Source organism: Colletotrichum lupini, chromosome 8, assembly GCF_023278565.1.
Source record: "Colletotrichum lupini chromosome 8, complete sequence".
Taxonomy (NCBI): Eukaryota; Fungi; Ascomycota; class Sordariomycetes; order Glomerellales; family Glomerellaceae; genus Colletotrichum; species Colletotrichum lupini.
The window spans coordinates 3,991,529-4,007,914 of record NC_064681.1 but is presented as its reverse complement, the minus strand read 5'-3'; the positions used below and the strand labels follow the sequence as shown (position 1 = coordinate 4,007,914).

The 16,386-nt window shown below is 42.1% G+C and overlaps 5 protein-coding genes across 5 annotated transcripts; all 5 read right to left on the bottom strand.

Moving 5' to 3' along the window:
- Positions 1 to 221: 221 nt before the first annotated feature.
- CLUP02_15668 (uncharacterized protein) lies at positions 222 to 1,405 on the bottom strand (the record flags this gene model as incomplete). The annotated part of the gene is made up of 4 exons (XM_049294592.1): positions 222 to 744; positions 798 to 898; positions 956 to 1,289; positions 1,356 to 1,405. The coding sequence occupies 4 exons, from the start codon at positions 1,403 to 1,405 to the stop codon at positions 222 to 224; spliced, it is 1,008 nt and encodes a 335-aa protein (XP_049151738.1).
- A 743-nt stretch (positions 1,406 to 2,148) lies between these two features.
- CLUP02_15667 (uncharacterized protein) lies at positions 2,149 to 2,774 on the bottom strand (the record flags this gene model as incomplete). The annotated part of the gene is made up of 3 exons (XM_049294591.1): positions 2,149 to 2,301; positions 2,404 to 2,525; positions 2,759 to 2,774. 3 exons carry the CDS (start codon positions 2,772 to 2,774, stop codon positions 2,149 to 2,151), a joined length of 291 nt encoding a protein of 96 aa, XP_049151737.1.
- A 6,536-nt stretch (positions 2,775 to 9,310) lies between these two features.
- Positions 9,311 to 10,480, bottom strand: CLUP02_15666 (uncharacterized protein; the record flags this gene model as incomplete). The annotated part of the gene is made up of 1 exon (XM_049294590.1): positions 9,311 to 10,480. One exon carries the CDS (start codon positions 10,478 to 10,480, stop codon positions 9,311 to 9,313), a length of 1,170 nt encoding a protein of 389 aa, XP_049151736.1.
- A 170-nt stretch (positions 10,481 to 10,650) lies between these two features.
- On the bottom strand, positions 10,651 to 10,999 carry CLUP02_15665 (uncharacterized protein; the record flags this gene model as incomplete). The annotated part of the gene is made up of 2 exons (XM_049294589.1): positions 10,651 to 10,755; positions 10,823 to 10,999. 2 exons carry the CDS (start codon positions 10,997 to 10,999, stop codon positions 10,651 to 10,653), a joined length of 282 nt encoding a protein of 93 aa, XP_049151735.1.
- Positions 11,000 to 11,049: 50 nt separating this feature from the next.
- On the bottom strand, positions 11,050 to 13,363 carry CLUP02_15664 (uncharacterized protein; the record flags this gene model as incomplete). Its single annotated transcript, XM_049294588.1, has 8 exons — positions 11,050 to 11,501; positions 11,572 to 11,639; positions 11,704 to 12,039; positions 12,102 to 12,139; positions 12,437 to 12,621; positions 12,686 to 12,824; positions 12,885 to 13,126; positions 13,261 to 13,363. 8 exons carry the CDS (start codon positions 13,361 to 13,363, stop codon positions 11,050 to 11,052), a joined length of 1,563 nt encoding a protein of 520 aa, XP_049151734.1.
- Between the last annotated feature and the right edge of the window lie 3,023 nt (positions 13,364 to 16,386).

Genomic DNA, 16,386 nt, shown 5'->3' with positions numbered 1-16,386 from the left:
AAAGACCGTTTTTAATAATATTAAGTACCTATTAGAGCTCATTTTCGGTATACGATACTATTACCTATTAATTAGTAAGTGTGCCAAAAAGGAATACATTTGGACGATTTTTATAATTATTATATTAAATTGAAATAATAGGTAGGGTTTTAATGTGGTGGCTGGGAGGGATTTTTGGGGGTGCCCAAAAGGGGGGGGTGCCCAAAAGTGGGTGCTTTGACTTACTTGATGATCTTTCCTGATTCGATAATTCCTCGCTCAACGCGATCGTGAACATAGTTCCCATCATCGTGTCCGCTACCTCGTTGAGTTTGAACTCGTCGAGCAGTTCCGGGAATTTTCTGGCATTTGGTCGTTTTGGTGACCTCGGCATCATTGACCGTCTCGACGTTGGGTGGCGGCTTGATCTTCTTCGCGATTCGATTGATGGCAGCCACCCACACAGAAGCAAAGAGCCTATAGCCCTCATCAGTCGGATGCGTTCCATCACCAATCTGATTGAGACTTATGGCATCGTGAATGTTGGCATAAGAAATTCTGTAGCCACGATACGTCGTGTAGACCAGGTTGCGATATCCTTGGCTCACGGCTGCAGCGCAGGCCTTGATGCCATCGTCCTTTCCACTTTTTACCAGAGACGAGAGGATGACCGTTGTGTCCGGCAGTGTCTTGAATATCTCATCGATCATTGTCCTCATATTCATGATTGTAGTCTCTGGGTCCTGGCGGTTCTCGCAGTCATTCCTGCCTGGGGTTCAGTATGGACGGATTTCTGTGACTCTAAAACAAGGACTCACGTTCCGGCGTTGACCAGTACGAGATTGGGTTTCTGGTTGGACGAAAGGCGAAATTTCTCATTCACTTGGTGCACCCAGGCGCCCGGATGGCCTTCGTTGTCCTAGAGAGGCGTAATCAGCCATGAGATGTCCCTTTCTCAGAACGCTTTGTAGCTCACGTTATCAGCCATAGTGCCATCCTGCTTGGACCCAACCATGTTGACTTTCCAGCCCTCAAACCTTGGTTGTTCGCGCAACGCCTTACGATAGCCATTGTTGTCGCTCGAGAAGACGCCCCTGGTGATTGATGCACCGAGCGGAAGGATCCGCAAGTAGAAATCCTCAGCACGCTTCTTGAAAGTGTGGGTGCTATTGCCAGAAGATCCCTCGTTGTCCGGGTAGTTCGTCCACGTCTCATTGTCCGCCAGCATAAGAACGTCCGTGACGTGGGAGCCATTTCCATACAGAGAGGGGCCGTCCGGCGGTGACCAAGAATCAACCGCAACAAGACAGCTCAAAGAAGCAAGCCAGAGGATTGGGTGTAATTGACGCATGCTTAAATCGCCTCGCACAACTCACAGCCCAGTGGAAAAGAGGAAGGAGCCACTCGCGTCGGAGGGGTGAAGCATCTGTTGCTGAGGTTTGATGATAGCGGTGTCGTATCCCTCTTATACATGGCGAGTTCACGATCAGGACTGGACTAGGTGTGAGGATGGTTACCGCATGAACATGGCTCTCGTTGGTCCTTCTCGTCCGTCCTTTGATGAACATGCGATTTCAGTAGATCCCACAGGATTCCGAAAACTTCGCTTATTTCTTGGGTTCTACAAATAGTGAGAGTTCTTCGGAGATTGATGCATAAATGGTAAAGCGCTGATAAAAGTCGGAACCGACCATCCTGTCTCGTATTAATATGACCTTCACCCGAGACTGTGATGGACTAGCGTTTATAATCCGCCCTTACATTCTCACGCACCGTCAGCAGAGCCAAGCCGTTACATTCTCATATACCGTAAGCAAGGAAGAAGTGTTGCATTCTCATGTATGTAAGCATAGCCGAGGAAGTTTCTACTTACATTGGTTCCTTTAGTGATTTGCCCATCACAGACCTGATAGTCTGACTCATCGTTGGTAGTCTATCACTTAGGGAGTCGGGGTCTTAGTTCCCCCAATAATTAAGTCAGAAATTCAGAAAGATCTTGTTGTGCAAAGAATCCTTTCGTAGAGTCCATTTTTTCTTTCTAAATGTCTTACACTCAGTCGTTACTTGTACCCAGAATATACCACAACAATTTTCCCGCAGTCATGAGTGATCTAACTCCGCTTTCTCCACGCACATTATAGCAAATATTCCACGCTCAATCTGATCTATTCAACTTCTCGCACCCTCTCCAGGCGGACAGGCAGCCGTGTTTGGCAACACATTAGTAGCCCCTGTGCCGTCAAAGTAGCAGGTGCCCAGGTCATTTTGGCAAGGAGAGTCTGGGCCAGGGCAGCACCAGCCGTATGATTTCCAATCGTAGTTCTACAATGGTAGTTGTGAGTAGATTGCCCATAGATCCGAACGCAGGAAAATAGGTGTATCCTGAATACGTCGTCTGAATAGCAAGAGAGAAGGTGTACTTACATAGCACGGAACCGGAGATGGCGCAGCACTAGTTGCAGCCGGCGCGGCAGACGTAGCAGTCTCAATGACCTCAATTGTGGTCTCAGGAGATGTTACCGTCACAACTTCCACGATGGATGACCCTGAAGATAACTCCACAGCTGATGTGATTGGATCAACCGAGCTAGAAGAGGGGCTTGATGATATCGAGCTAGTTGGCGTTGGCGGACTAGAGCTAGAGCTAGGACTAGAGCTCGTCGTCGTGGTCGTTGAGTCCGCTCCTGCCCCGCCTCCACGTCCACCACCGCCACCAACAGGAGGAACCACGGGCACACCACCAACTACAGGAATAGCGATCGGAGCCACAGGGACATACGGATTTCCATTAGCATCTACAGTGGTATAGGTAGCTGTTGTGTAGCTCGTAGACCATGAGACGCCGGAAGATAGGGTCAAGGAAAAGGTTTCGGACGAGACAGATGTTTGTGTAGATTCTCTCCTGCTCCAAGTACTTCTGGCACTCGATTCAGTGGGCCTTGAACCTGTACTAGATACCGAATCGGAAGATGTTCCTGTGGAAGTAGTTCCCGAGGAAGTGGAAACCGGGGTACTAGATAAAGATGTACCAGAAGTGAGTGTTGAGGACGTAGGTGCGCTAGAACTGAGGCTGGAGCTAATGCTGGAGCTAAGTGTGGAGGAGCTCTGAGAGCTGCTAGCCTGAGAACTCGAAGACGAAGACGCACGGGAGCTACTGCTACCAGAGGACGAGGCGGTGCTGGAACTAGAGGACGTTGAGCTTCTGCTCGAAGACTTGTACGGCAGACTGCAAGAGGCACTCCGCCAAAACCGTTCTTTCTAATAGACCTACGGCTACCGTAAATTTTAGGTATTAATAGCGCGACTTTCTTATATATATAAATAAATATTATAATAAATCCCGTATATTATTATAAGGAATTACTTATAACCGTAGGTAATAGTAGTTATATAAGGGTAATTATACCGCTTAGTAAAAGTAGGGTAGCTAGGGGGCATATCCTCCTTACTAATTTCTATTACTAATTAATTTCCTTTTCCTCTTAACTAACCTAATATTCCTTAAATAAGGTAAGTAATCTATTTATACCCCTATAGTTACTTATTAGCGATTATATTTCGCCTTATTATACTTTATACCCTTTTCTACTTTACTTTTATTACTATTACCTAATTATATACGCAATTATAAGTATAATATTCGCAATTTACTAATTAGAAATATTAATTAGGTATAATTAGGTAATTTTATACGCAATTACTAGTATAATTTTTATTAATTAGTAATTATGCTTCTTCTTAGGCTAATATACGCGCAATTATAAGTATAATTACGTATATATACCTATTTATAATTCAATTCTTTTTATTTACTTTTTTCTTTAGTATTAACTATTTATATATATATATTAATAATTTTGTATAAAATACTCCCTTTTTTAATAATTACATATGCTATATAATATTTATAATAAGCGCTTAATATAGCGTTCCGGCCCGTATCGAGGGTATATAGCTCTTAATAGTCCCCGTATACTAACTTACGTAGTACCCTAACGACCTTACGTCTTATAAAATAACCTCTTACCTCCTTACTAATACGTATATTTTTATATAATAGCTTCCTTATTATACGGATTCTTATATTATTTATAAACTCTTTATCTTCCCTTTTAAAGACTTTTTACTAGATCTATAACTTTAGTATTATATAAGTTAGTATATACTACCCTATACTATTTAATATTATTATACTAACCCGTATAATCTAGCCCTAGCGTTAGATTAAGCTTAACCTTAAGATTACTAAGAATAGCCGTTATATATTTCTAAATATTACTATAATTTATACTTAGGTTATTAATACTATTTAAATAACCGTATATAGCGACGCTAAGACTAGTACTAAGTCGTGCGCCCGTTATAAGGTTAGTAAAGGTATTTTTGCCAATTACGTTGCCTTTATAAGTAAGGGCTGCTTTAGTTATAACTATATATTTACTATATACGAGTATACGCTTATTACGCCTCCCGTTATTATTTATATATTATTCTATATTATTTTATATTTATTTATAGTTTACTAACGGTTTATACTAGCTCGTAATACGCTTACTAAGGTCGTTAAGTACGGTTATAATTATAAGGGCCGTAATAAAGTCTATATTAGCGCTCTATTTAAGTTTTTGAGTACTATCCCCGCTATATACCTCTATATAATAATAAAAGCCCTTAAATAAGTAGCTAAGTAAGCTAAAAATAATAAAAAGGGTATATATAATAATATATAGGATTATAAGGAGCACTACTAACTTATATAGACTCTAAGTAAGGAGTAATTAATTTAATATTCTTATATAATATAGTATAGGAGTTTATATAAGTATATATTAAGATATAGTACGGTTAGGCTTAATACCCGGGTAGTAAGGCCCTTATAGAGTCGTAGGGTACTTATTAACTATAAACTAGAATATACGCGCTTAGTTTAGCCTATAAGAGGCCGTAACCAACTATATAAAGGCTCCCCCTAAAGTTTAACGTTTTTAGTAAAATTATAGAATTTTTATTTATCGTATATTATTATTATATACTTTTTTATCTTTTTTAGTATTATAAATCCCCATAAGCGTCTATATTTCTATATATATACTTATAAGACCTTATAAGTAAAAGGATACCCCTATATATTACTATAATTATATATAAATATTTACCCCTTACTTAAAATTTCTTTCTTAGTTTTTTATTTTATATATTACTACTTTTTTAAAATAGTACGACTGCGTATTAATCTTTTACTATATCGAACGATAATTATTATAAAGTTAAAGAGTAATTAGACCTATAATATAATTATTATATATATTTTTATAGTTTTTAGTACTAGAATTATAAAGCGAACTTTCGAACGTTAACTTACGAAATAGGACTTATAACGAGAAGAGCGTATAGTCTTTTTTAAGGATCTATTAATTCGTATCTAAGAATTATTCTTTTAATAATATTTAAACGATAAAAATATCCTTTTTTAACTCTAGTCTAAAGGAGTTATAATTACGGCTATAGGATTATTAACACTTCGTCAATAGAATTAGCTTTAGCGATAATAAATACTAAAATAGCTCGTAATTATATAATAACAATTAGAAAAGTTCTTTTTTAATATACTAGAGGTTACTTACTATATTAAAAAGTACAGTAGAGAGTATTTTTATATATAGGTTTGCTAATAAGCTTATATTATTAGCTAAGATAAACTATACTTTATATATTATAAAACCTTTCTATAATAAGTTTAAGATCGGTTAAGTAAAATAAAGTACCGTTATAAAAAGTTTACGACTCTTAGACTAAATTATATTTAGTTTTTAAATACGTACGATAAGCTTTTACTATTTAGATTTAAGATCTATACTAATATTAATACTTATTCGTAGTTTATTATATAGTTTTATATAGGGGTTTCTACTTATACGTCCCGGAATATACTTATATAATATCTTACCGTTATTTAATAACGAGGATTTATACTATTACGAGTTTATTTAAACTAAGAGAAAGAAACCGTTCTTATATTTAGTATTTATTATTACTTTTTATAATACTATTTAATAATAAAAAGTCTAATTATATTCTATAATTACTAAATCTTTAGTAAAAGTATTTATAACGTTAAGATTAAGAGTTAGTAAAATCGTTTTTATTAAAGTAGATTAGTATATTAGCGGGTAAGTAATATATATCTTAGTATATATAAGTATATTTATGTTTATAAGAATACTTCTAATTACTTAAGTTCTAAGGGCTATTTTATATAAATATACTTTTTAACTAAATTATACTTCTATTTACGTATATACTACTAATTTGTTCTAATTTTATTAACTTCGTATAAATTTATAACTCTTATCGAATTCGTCGTTAAAAAGGTCGCCCTTACGTTATTTCTAGTTAGTTATAGGAATTATATTATTAACTTACGTTACGAACCGTATAAGATTTTATATAGCTAATTAACTAAGACTAAGGTTAATAATTATTAAACGTTATTTAGAATAGTAATAATCTAAACGCATATCTTTTTTAAGCTACTTTATAGATTTATACTTTAATTATTAAGGGCTCCCTAACTATATTAACTAAAAGTACGAAGTTTAGTAAGGCTAATTATCTTTATTTTAAAGCGTATTAATATCTTCGTATTTATTTAAAGTAGTATATATATAATAAGCTCTAACTAGAAGTTACTTTACTTAGTAAATTATAGGGCGGTATTATATAAGTTAAATAGAAATTAAAAAACTTTAAAATTAATCTTAAAGTATTAAATAGCTTCGTAATTACGAGCAATACTAAGGATAAAGAGGAATTATAAATATAATTATAGTTTACTCTAAACTATTTACTAACGAGAATACTCGTTTCTATCCTTATAATATACTAGGTTATTTACTATTATAAACTTTATTTTTTTATTAAACTATTACAATCTCGTCTTTTTTATCGTTTTTATCCTTTTTAACCTTTTTCTTAACCTTTACCTCCTTTTTAACGATCTTCTTTTCTTACTTAACTAATAATTCCTCCTTAATCTTTATTATTAGTTTAATATTAATACTTATTAAAAGCCGTGTTTTTAGAATATTTTTATACGTCGTTTTATTTAAAGTTTTAGTTATAATTAGCTTTATACGACCTTTTCCTTTCTTTATTAGCTAAGGTTTAATAATTAGCGACTTAATTCTAGTTTAAAAAATAATAAAAAGTTAGTAATTATCTTTTTTATATAAGATCGTAGCTTTAAAAAGGAATCTTTTTAAATTTATAACTTTATATACTATTTTATAGTACTTTAAGATATCATAAAGATTCTTTATATTAATTAGAAATACTATTTACTCTATTAAAAGAATTTACTAGTTTATTATAAAATATAAAATAATAAATCGTATTATATCTTAATATAAAATAAATATTAAAAAACGATTAAACTAAACTTTCCTAATAAACTTCTTAATAACTTAGATATTAATATAAGTTATTACTTAGAAATTATTAAGTTCGTTCTTAAAAAAGGATATATTATATAATATAATAGAGATATTAATTATTAATAACTACTTCAGCTCCTTTTTTATTTACTAAATACTTCGTTCCTACTCTTTTAAGCCTATAAAAAGAGATTTTATTAATATTAAAGCTTATATATTTATACGTTCTTATTATATAAAAAGGGCAGAGCCTATATAAGTATTATTATTAATTAGTCGTTTTAAAATAACTTTACGAGGAGGTATCGTAAGGTTAATTAGTTTAGTAACGTTTTATATAAAAACTAAAAGTTATTATAGATCTATATTATAATATTTATAAGCGAGCTATTAGTTTAATAACTTAAGTAAAAAGTGATTTTTGTTTATAAAAAGGTAAAAAGTAATAGTTACTTTTATAATAAAGTTATAAAGAGAAAAAAAACTTTTATATTAGGGTACGATATTATATAATTTTATATACTACCGTACGGTTTAATATATTACGAAATTAAAGTATTTCTTAAGCCGTAAATCTCTATAACCCCTATATATAGATTATTATACTAGTCTAGACCCTATCCTGGGTAATAGGGTAACCGTAAAATACGATTTCTGCTTTGACATATGAAAAAAGTGTTTTGGCGGAGTGCCTCTTGCAGTCTGCCGTAACTTGCTAGAGCTAGAAGATCGCTTGCTTGAGCTCTTCGAACTTGAAGACGTTGAGGACGATCTAGATGATGTTGTATTGCGGTGTGTTGTTGTGGTGTTGGTGAAGAAATGAGTTGAAAATGTGCTGGGGCCCGTCGAGTTGAAAGACGGTGGGGGGGTAACGGTGGGGTCCAGGGGACCTGTTTGACGCGGCATCAGGCCATTGTGCCGGTGGGCGGTATGTTTGTAGTGTTCGGCTCTCTCTACCAACTCATGAGCCGCTGCCGCCCCGTCATGGTGTCTAGCTTGCACAGAGAGTGCCGCGACGAGAAATGTCAAAAGAGTGAATATTTGCATTCTGCAAGAATACCAACAAACAAAAGAGTGACTATAAAAAACACGAACGAGTGTGAGAGTTGAGCATGCCAAGACATCACGAGTCACTGATCAAAGGGCCAACTTCGCCCTTTTGTATTTCCATACTATGACCTTAGTACCTTCCATATCAAGAGGCTTAATACAGGGCTGAGATGTCAATAGAGTGCTCAAATCCACCTGAACCCACAGAGGTGGCTCGGCATCAAGACAGTTTCCTTGGATGGAGCGGTAATGGCGGCAGAGCCCCTGATTCCCGGAGCCTTCGGTTCGTGTTCCTCGCCGAGCGTGACCAGTCCGCTTTCCGCTTCCGCGGGCCGCCGAGAGCTTTGGCCTAAACCCGATTAATACACACGGTAGCATTGCGTCTAGAACTCGTCCGGTGAAGCGCCGCAATGCTATGGCTGTCATGTGCTTGGCAGGAGGTGAGGCTGGTACTCGAGTCAGTGACTTTGAAACTCCTTCTTAATATCGCCGTGTAAAGATAGTGCCACGATCCATTCGCCCCTGTCTGGCAGAGAGGCTGCTCAGAGTGTGTGGATCTATAGCTGTCCTTTTATCAATGTAAATGTCCAAGCGCCGTTGCCAGAATCCGTACAGGCGATGATATCATTGGTTCGGGATTCTAACAATTGTCCGTCACTGTCTTCCGATTTTCTGAAGAATCAGACGTACCAAATAAGAAACCTAAACAGTGCACTTTGACAACATCACCTGCGCCGTTTCGCATTTGCGAATCTCTAGTTGGCCCAAAAAAAAACCCCCCGCTGAGAAACTGACATTTTGATACTTTCTCGTAAGTTCTTTTTATCTAACCACCGTGCATAATCTTGCTATGTAGACTGGGTTATTGCGGTATTCCCAGCGGGTTGTGTGTCCCAAGTTGCAATGAACTCTCGTAAAATGGTCTCAATCTTTCGAAACAATAATTCCCTTTTACTTTGGATTCCATCGCAGTCCTCATTTGACAAATTCTCGCCATCTTCCTCCGCGAGGTTGTCGGAGACGATGTGTAAATAACCGAACTTGACTTCGACGTCCTTGGCTGCCTGTGCCATGTGCCATGTTTCGCAGTCGACCCAGGCACAAGTCTCCTGCCAGTGCCGTAACCATTCCTTAGTCTCGCACAACGGAGATGCAACCGAGACATGCCGTCCCCGCAAAACGAGATCAGAGGATGCTATCGACTTCATGTCTCGGAGAGGGTCATCCCAAGCTATATCTTTGTCTCCTAATGTCGATTCGTCTCCCGTGGCAATTCTCTCATTGGCGGAAACGTTCTCTGCAAGAGATCCAACTTTGCTAACATAGATAAGGCACTGGGTCTTCGAGAATTTTCGCAGTACACGGACCAGAGACCCCGCCGCTTCGCCCCAGAGACCCTCTCTACACCCCAGCATGGTGATACTTTTGCCACCTTCAGACTCAAACGTATACCAGGCAAATAGCCCATTTGGATGTTGTGAGTCCCATGTAATTCCAGAAACGAGTTGAGTCAGTCTGTGGACTTCACCAAAAATCACAACATCTGTTGCTTTAAGTTCTGTGAGATTCGATTGCCGGAGGACATTCTCGCTTGCCCAATCTGTCGGTATAATCGTTTCCACCTTGGTAGCTCTATTTTCAAATTGTAAGTACGTCGAGATCACTCTGCTGTAGTGTTGGACAAAAGCTGGACAAGGGAAGCAATGGATTTCTAACGTCGAGTCGTCGATAATCGTCGCTGTCGGGCGCCGAAAGTTGAACGGTGTAAGCTGCTTCTCGATTTCCCAAGAGGAGATCATTGCGGGAGGATCTCTTTGGATTAAACCGGTGACTCGAATTTTCTGCCATCCCTGTCGTTTGATATCTTGATGAACTCTTTGATATATGTACTCTCGGAGAGTTTTGCACATAGAATGCTTTTCTAATATTACAGTGTTGTGTTCTTCCAGGGCATGAGTGCCGGGGCTTTCCGGTGCAGGATTATCGAGCTCTTCCCGGACATGGGAAGAAATCTCCATTGCGTCTGCTGCTAGGGATATCTGTCGAAAGATTCGATTGACCCATTTTGACCATCAAGTCTTCGAATGCCTTGATACTCGCTAAGTCAGCGTTTTAGTAGCCGTGGTTTCATTTCGTCCCTGGGAATATATGCGCATACCCTTCTAGTCTCCACCTTGCAATCAACTGTTCAAAATTCTTTATCTGACTTGGAGGCGACAGTCTCGACATTGATCGGACTGGGCCGAAGTCGCAATTTGGAAGGTCTGGTGGGCTGAGCCACTAGCGGTTGGTGCTTTGCCCATGGCAACATGAGGTCAAAGGGCAGTTTGCTTTGTCGTTACCCCAACCCGGATGGTTACATGTGGCGAGAAAAGGCTTGTGGCGGTAAGAATCGAAGCGCTGTTCAGGTCAATGAAACAACAAAGCCACTTTCCTGGGCGCTTGCAACGCCAAGCAACTTGATGTTCGAATTCTTTGATCTGCACCCCCCCTGCCGTAGACCAAGTCACCACTTCCGCAATGTTCGAAGTTTCCATTGGAGGAAGCTCCGTGATAGGCGAGAAATTAAATTCGTGATCCTGGCTAGCTATTTCTTAATGCTGGAATCTTCCATCTGCTCCTCAATAAACGTCGTAGAGGCTGCACTCGCCGACCAAGGCCCGCTGTCCAAGTCGCTACCGTTCCGCTCGATCGCCGCCTCCAAGCAATAGGGGGATGACTTCCCCTCACTCGGCGCCGAGGACTCTATTTCAAGCGAATCCAGCCTGACGGGCTTCTGTGCCACATCCTTGGGCCACGATTGGGCGCTTGCTTGGTGGGACCTCGAAGGGTGCGAGCCAATGTTGGCCATTGCGAAACCATGCCGTTGCTGGTGCTGGTGAGACTTGTCGCCGGCGGATGTGGCCCGACCGCTCCATTTCCGTGAAGAAACGAGAACCAGGGCTTTGACGAAGAGCGGCCGTAGGGCTGGGAGGCTACTGCACATCACGGCGGCGTTGAGCTCGGCGCAGGACCAGTCTATGACGCCGACGTAGTCCCCTTTTTATTTGGCACCAGTTAGCATGTTAGTCTGATGTTGATTTCATGGAAACTCCCGTGAATGACGTACACGTAGGATCGAACGTATGAGGAAAATAGACCAGTTGTTTGAGTCGGATCATGCTGGCAACACATGCACTGGTTCGCCAGCGCGTCAGCTTCCCTTTCATTACAGGCGATATCGTGGACGACGAATACTCACAAGGATCCTAGGGCGAACATGCCGAACAAAGCGACCTTCTTTTTCTTATCTAGCTGGAGTCTCATAAGCTCCGGAACGGGGAGAATGATAAGGACAATATCTTCAAGAATGCTGCAGGCCGCGCCGCCTGAGCTGATAGCGGAGAGGTTGAGACATTGACTCGGAATAGCCCGGTTCCAGATGGACTGGATCGGAGTACACTGGAAAATGACGAGAAGTAGAAACATGAGACTGCGCGTGGTGAGGAAAATCAAGAAGATGTTGATCTTGAGGCGGAAGGTCTTCCCGGTGAAGACACGATAATAGAAGCAGGCAATGGAAATTTTGGCAAATCCTCTGCACAAGAAATAGATTAGTTACTGTCTCTCCCCTTGCTTGACAGCGAGCCTTTGACGTACTGCACGAAGATGTAGAGCATCTGCAAGACGTAAATGATCTGCAAACTGTTGTGAGCAAAAAGCAACCGCAAGTGTAAAGTAAGTTGCACAATCTCATACCTGCAGGATCGTCTTGCTATTTGCAGGGTCGATATTCCAATAGTGGTGTCCGAACCCCAAGTCTCCATCTAGATAATTATTCAAGTAAGTATGTATACCTCTCGTTGATACAGCATGGGGAAGGAGCAGTATATACTTGCGTAGCCGAGACCGGATATTACTATCAAAATTGCCTGCAAGCACCTTATCAGACTGGTTGTTCTCTTCTATATTCCAAACCAAGATCAAAAACTTACCATAGCCATCAAAGCCGCACCGTCGTCCCACCATAACCGACTGGCAACCTGTATGCGGGCAACACATCGAAGTAGCACAACCACGAGAGTCATGGTAGGAAGGGCAACGGAGAAGAACTTGGCAGGTCGTGATTGCTCTTCAATGGGGTAGTCCTTGCACAACTCTTGAGAGACGTTGACGGTGGCTTCATGTGATCTAGTCAGCGATAACCGCGTGGGACAGAGCTTCGGCGTCTAATTCTGACATACCAATTTGGTCGTTGAAGTCGCATGACTGCTGTACACACTGAGAACTGCGGGCCTGCAACGGGATGTCGGTGCAGACGCAGTCTGTTATCTTGTCAATGGGGCAGTGAGCGGAGTGGTATCCATCGAGTAAGCATCCTATCTGCGATTTAATAGGAGGGTTAGAACATGTTCTCTTGCAGTGATACCTGGGTGAACTCACTGCGCAATGTGGGACTCTCGCCATGAGGGCTGTCAGAGAAGACGAGTTCAAGCCGGATGTGGACGCTGCCTGTGCCACTGTGGCCACGAGCAACAGAATGCCGACCCTCATGATTCGTTTCATCTTCGTGATGAAGGATAGGCACTGAAGCGTTTCACCCGGCGTGGTGGATAATCGGAGACCGCCCCTCTCTCTTTCCCACTCTCTAGAAAATCGCAAACCAAGGCCGGGCACGTCAACATCTTATATCGGAGCCAGAGTCAGGGGTTCGAATCGGGAAAACACCAGACGAACGCGGGATGCCTTTGTCGAAGTCCCTAGGTTAGCGCCGTAGCGATCGAACCATGAACTCAGCACTAGTCACCGAGACACGAACGCCACAAAACGCCCGGCCGATGGGATGAGTGAACGAGCGTCTGAGAGATCTCAGTCTGGATGTGACAGGTCCCAAGAATCGACCCCTGATCAACACGGTCCATGTTAGGAGCATGGGATGGATGATCTAGTCGGCTCGACGGCCAAGAGCTCCAAGTCCAAATGATCATCCAAGTATTTTGCGGATCAATCAAATAATTAGAGGAGCGTTACATAACCCAGGCGAGCTTTCAGGTCGCCAAGCGAACCTTGGTACTTGAAACAAGGGACTTTTGATAGTATCTCAAGAAAAAGTCAAATTGCTTGATGGTGATGACGATGATGGTCATGATCATGGCGAAGATTTTACAGCCTGGTCCCGTGACGTGACAGCACTGCAATCCACTCAGTTCCGTTTGTCTCAGTTCCGTCAACCAGGCGACCAGTCGTGTTATCGGAACGCGTTTCCGAGCCAAAGAAACTTGGGAATGTAGGTCGTTCTGGAAGGGGATGAACGAACTCCCCTGGAGAAGGCTACATCTACACCTTGGATTTTGAGTTTTCCACCGTCGACGCGCTAGCCTATTTCTACGTCTTGTATACCTAATAGAGCGTGCAAACTTTGGATAGCTGGCAAAGACGACACTTCTACCCAATAAGAGGCTTCAGCCACAAGTCTAAACTTCCCCCTGGTAGAGGTGCGCACGAGTCACATAGCGCACTCACCCACAGCCCGCACGGCACTTATAGCGCAGGCATGGCGATCAATTGCTAAGGCTGTAGTTGGTCAATAATGATTAAGGCAGTCTATTCTTGGTTGTAATGAGTTCCAGGCGCAGATGTCTGTTCCATGTGATAATTATAAACTGTTGCGATCGTGGTGGGCGACTGCGACCGTGGGTAGGAAAGATTGGCCGTGGGCAACCACGACAACAACTGCCGTGAATGGCGCTGTCAAGTACGTGATCATAGTGTCGGAAGGGTTCCTATGGGGAAGTGGCCCCAGCTCAAAACTTTCGTGTAGTGCAGTTGCGGGCGATAGTTCGAGCGTTATCACAATAATCACATCCAGGGCCGTCACTAGCATGCAGCATAAGTAGTTAGGCAAGGTGTCAAGCAAGGCAGAGCTAAGCCCACTGGGGTCAAAATACCCTTGGCAGCTGGAAACACAGGCCTCAAAGGAGTCCGAGTTGACATGCTTGGTGAGACTTGGGTAAGACCTAGCCAGGCGGCTGGTCCAACAAAGAAACATGAGCCAATTCGGGGGGCAAGACTTTAAGGAATTCAATTCGCAGAATTGCACGAAGCTAGAAAGTACCGAATATTTCTCCAACTTTAAATCCGATCAAGGCTAGAATGGTATTGGACATGCGCGATATATGATGAGGTTTATTCAGTTGTTGTTTCGAACAACTCTGCCGGCGAACGCTTGCACTCAGCACCAACCACAGCCCAGCCATGGATTATAAATCTGCCACTTTTTACGATTTACGTAGTCCTACATCTACAGTTCTCCAAGAGCCAAGCTAACTCGTTTTGTCCCCATGTCCGATAACAAGAACGTAGGGTTCATCTACTTTACTCTTTCGGGGCTCTAGGCATCGGGCGTTCCTCTAGACGCAGACGCGTCGGACAGCTTTCCCGATTCATCACATTCGCAGCTCGAGCGGAGGCAAAGCCGCCCCCGCAACCGTATCCTTCGAAGTTTGCTCCTACCACGCTGCTGCAATGTCCCCCCTGACTTACGCGACCTTCTTTCGAGTCACAGAACATGTTCCTGGCCAATCTCTAATCGATCTTCTGCTCACATTCCTAGCAAGAGAGGCATGGCATCTTGCCTCGTGTGCTCTGCTAAACGAAAGCTTTTCACGTTCTTCTCGAACTCGATTGGTTGGGTCGTGAATGGGGCACCCGAGTAATCCACAGTCACACGACGGAATGGAAAATTCATGGGCGAGGATATCCTGCCAGCAGCTCCCGCTATTCTGCCACCAAGTGTGGCTGCGGCCGCCACACGACCGCCGGTCTCGGGCACACACGTAAGCTGGGCTCTGCGTAGTCAGCATTCGAATGGATTGAGCCAATCAGAGGCCGGCAATTGACTTGAATTATTTTGGTAAAAAGTACGGCAATCGACGCGTTAGCCCAAGTCGACGATTCCGTCGAATTGGCCTAATTGCCCAGCTGGGCAGCTACCCAGCTGCCCAATTGACTCGCTCGAAAGGCTGGCAGCGATCTGCCAGCGGTAGTCTGTAACGAGGTTGAGGATTTGCGACGTTTATTCGGGTGGGTTAACTCTGCGAGGCGTTGCTGCTTTCGATCGCGACCGCTGGCTCGTGGGTAGCCTCGTTAAGTGCTGCTCTGGCCTCGGGTAGGGTAGAGAAGCGCTGGCCGTAAAGTGGGTAGTCGTATTGGTAGACGAAGGGATTGTTAACTTCGCGATTATTCTCTTTTTGTGGCATATTGACGTTAGGAATAGCTTTAATTGACGGTAGCGGTAGCGGTAGCGGCAGCGACGGCGAGGTCGACGGCGAGGTCGACGAAGTGGTAGTTGGAGGTAAGTGTGGTAGGTAGGTAGGTAGGTGGGTAGGTGGGTAGGTGGGTAGGTGGGTGGGTATGGGCAGCTGGGCTCCGAGCCCGGAGGTAGGGGCTGCCGCAGCCACACTTGGTGGCAGAATAGCGGGAGCTGCTGGCAGGATATCCTCGCCCAAATTCATTTATAGATGGAAGGCATCGCAAGGCAACGCGACTCTTCGTCGCGATCAGGCCGCAGCGCATTTCGGTGAAGAGTGGTGGTGGGGCACTTGTACAAAGACAGACGACCCTGCGGCGCCAGATACGAATTCATATGACGATGAAAAGATTCTTCATATCGCTGACCGGCCTTGTAAGAGTAAAATGTGCTAGCATGTACCTGCAACTTGCAAGTCGTGGTATTCGCCATCGGCGGTGATTGGAGGGTAGTATTTTTGCTATTGCGGTCCTCTTACTGAGCGCGCTTCGCAGGAAAGAAAGAGTGGCAGTGAATAGTCATGTATTTTTTAGGTCCATAGAACTTAAAGAATAAAGCTCAACATTAAGCACTCCCATAGGTATATCTGAACATTCTTACATCATGTGAGTATCGCTCCTCTGGAAGAAATCACTA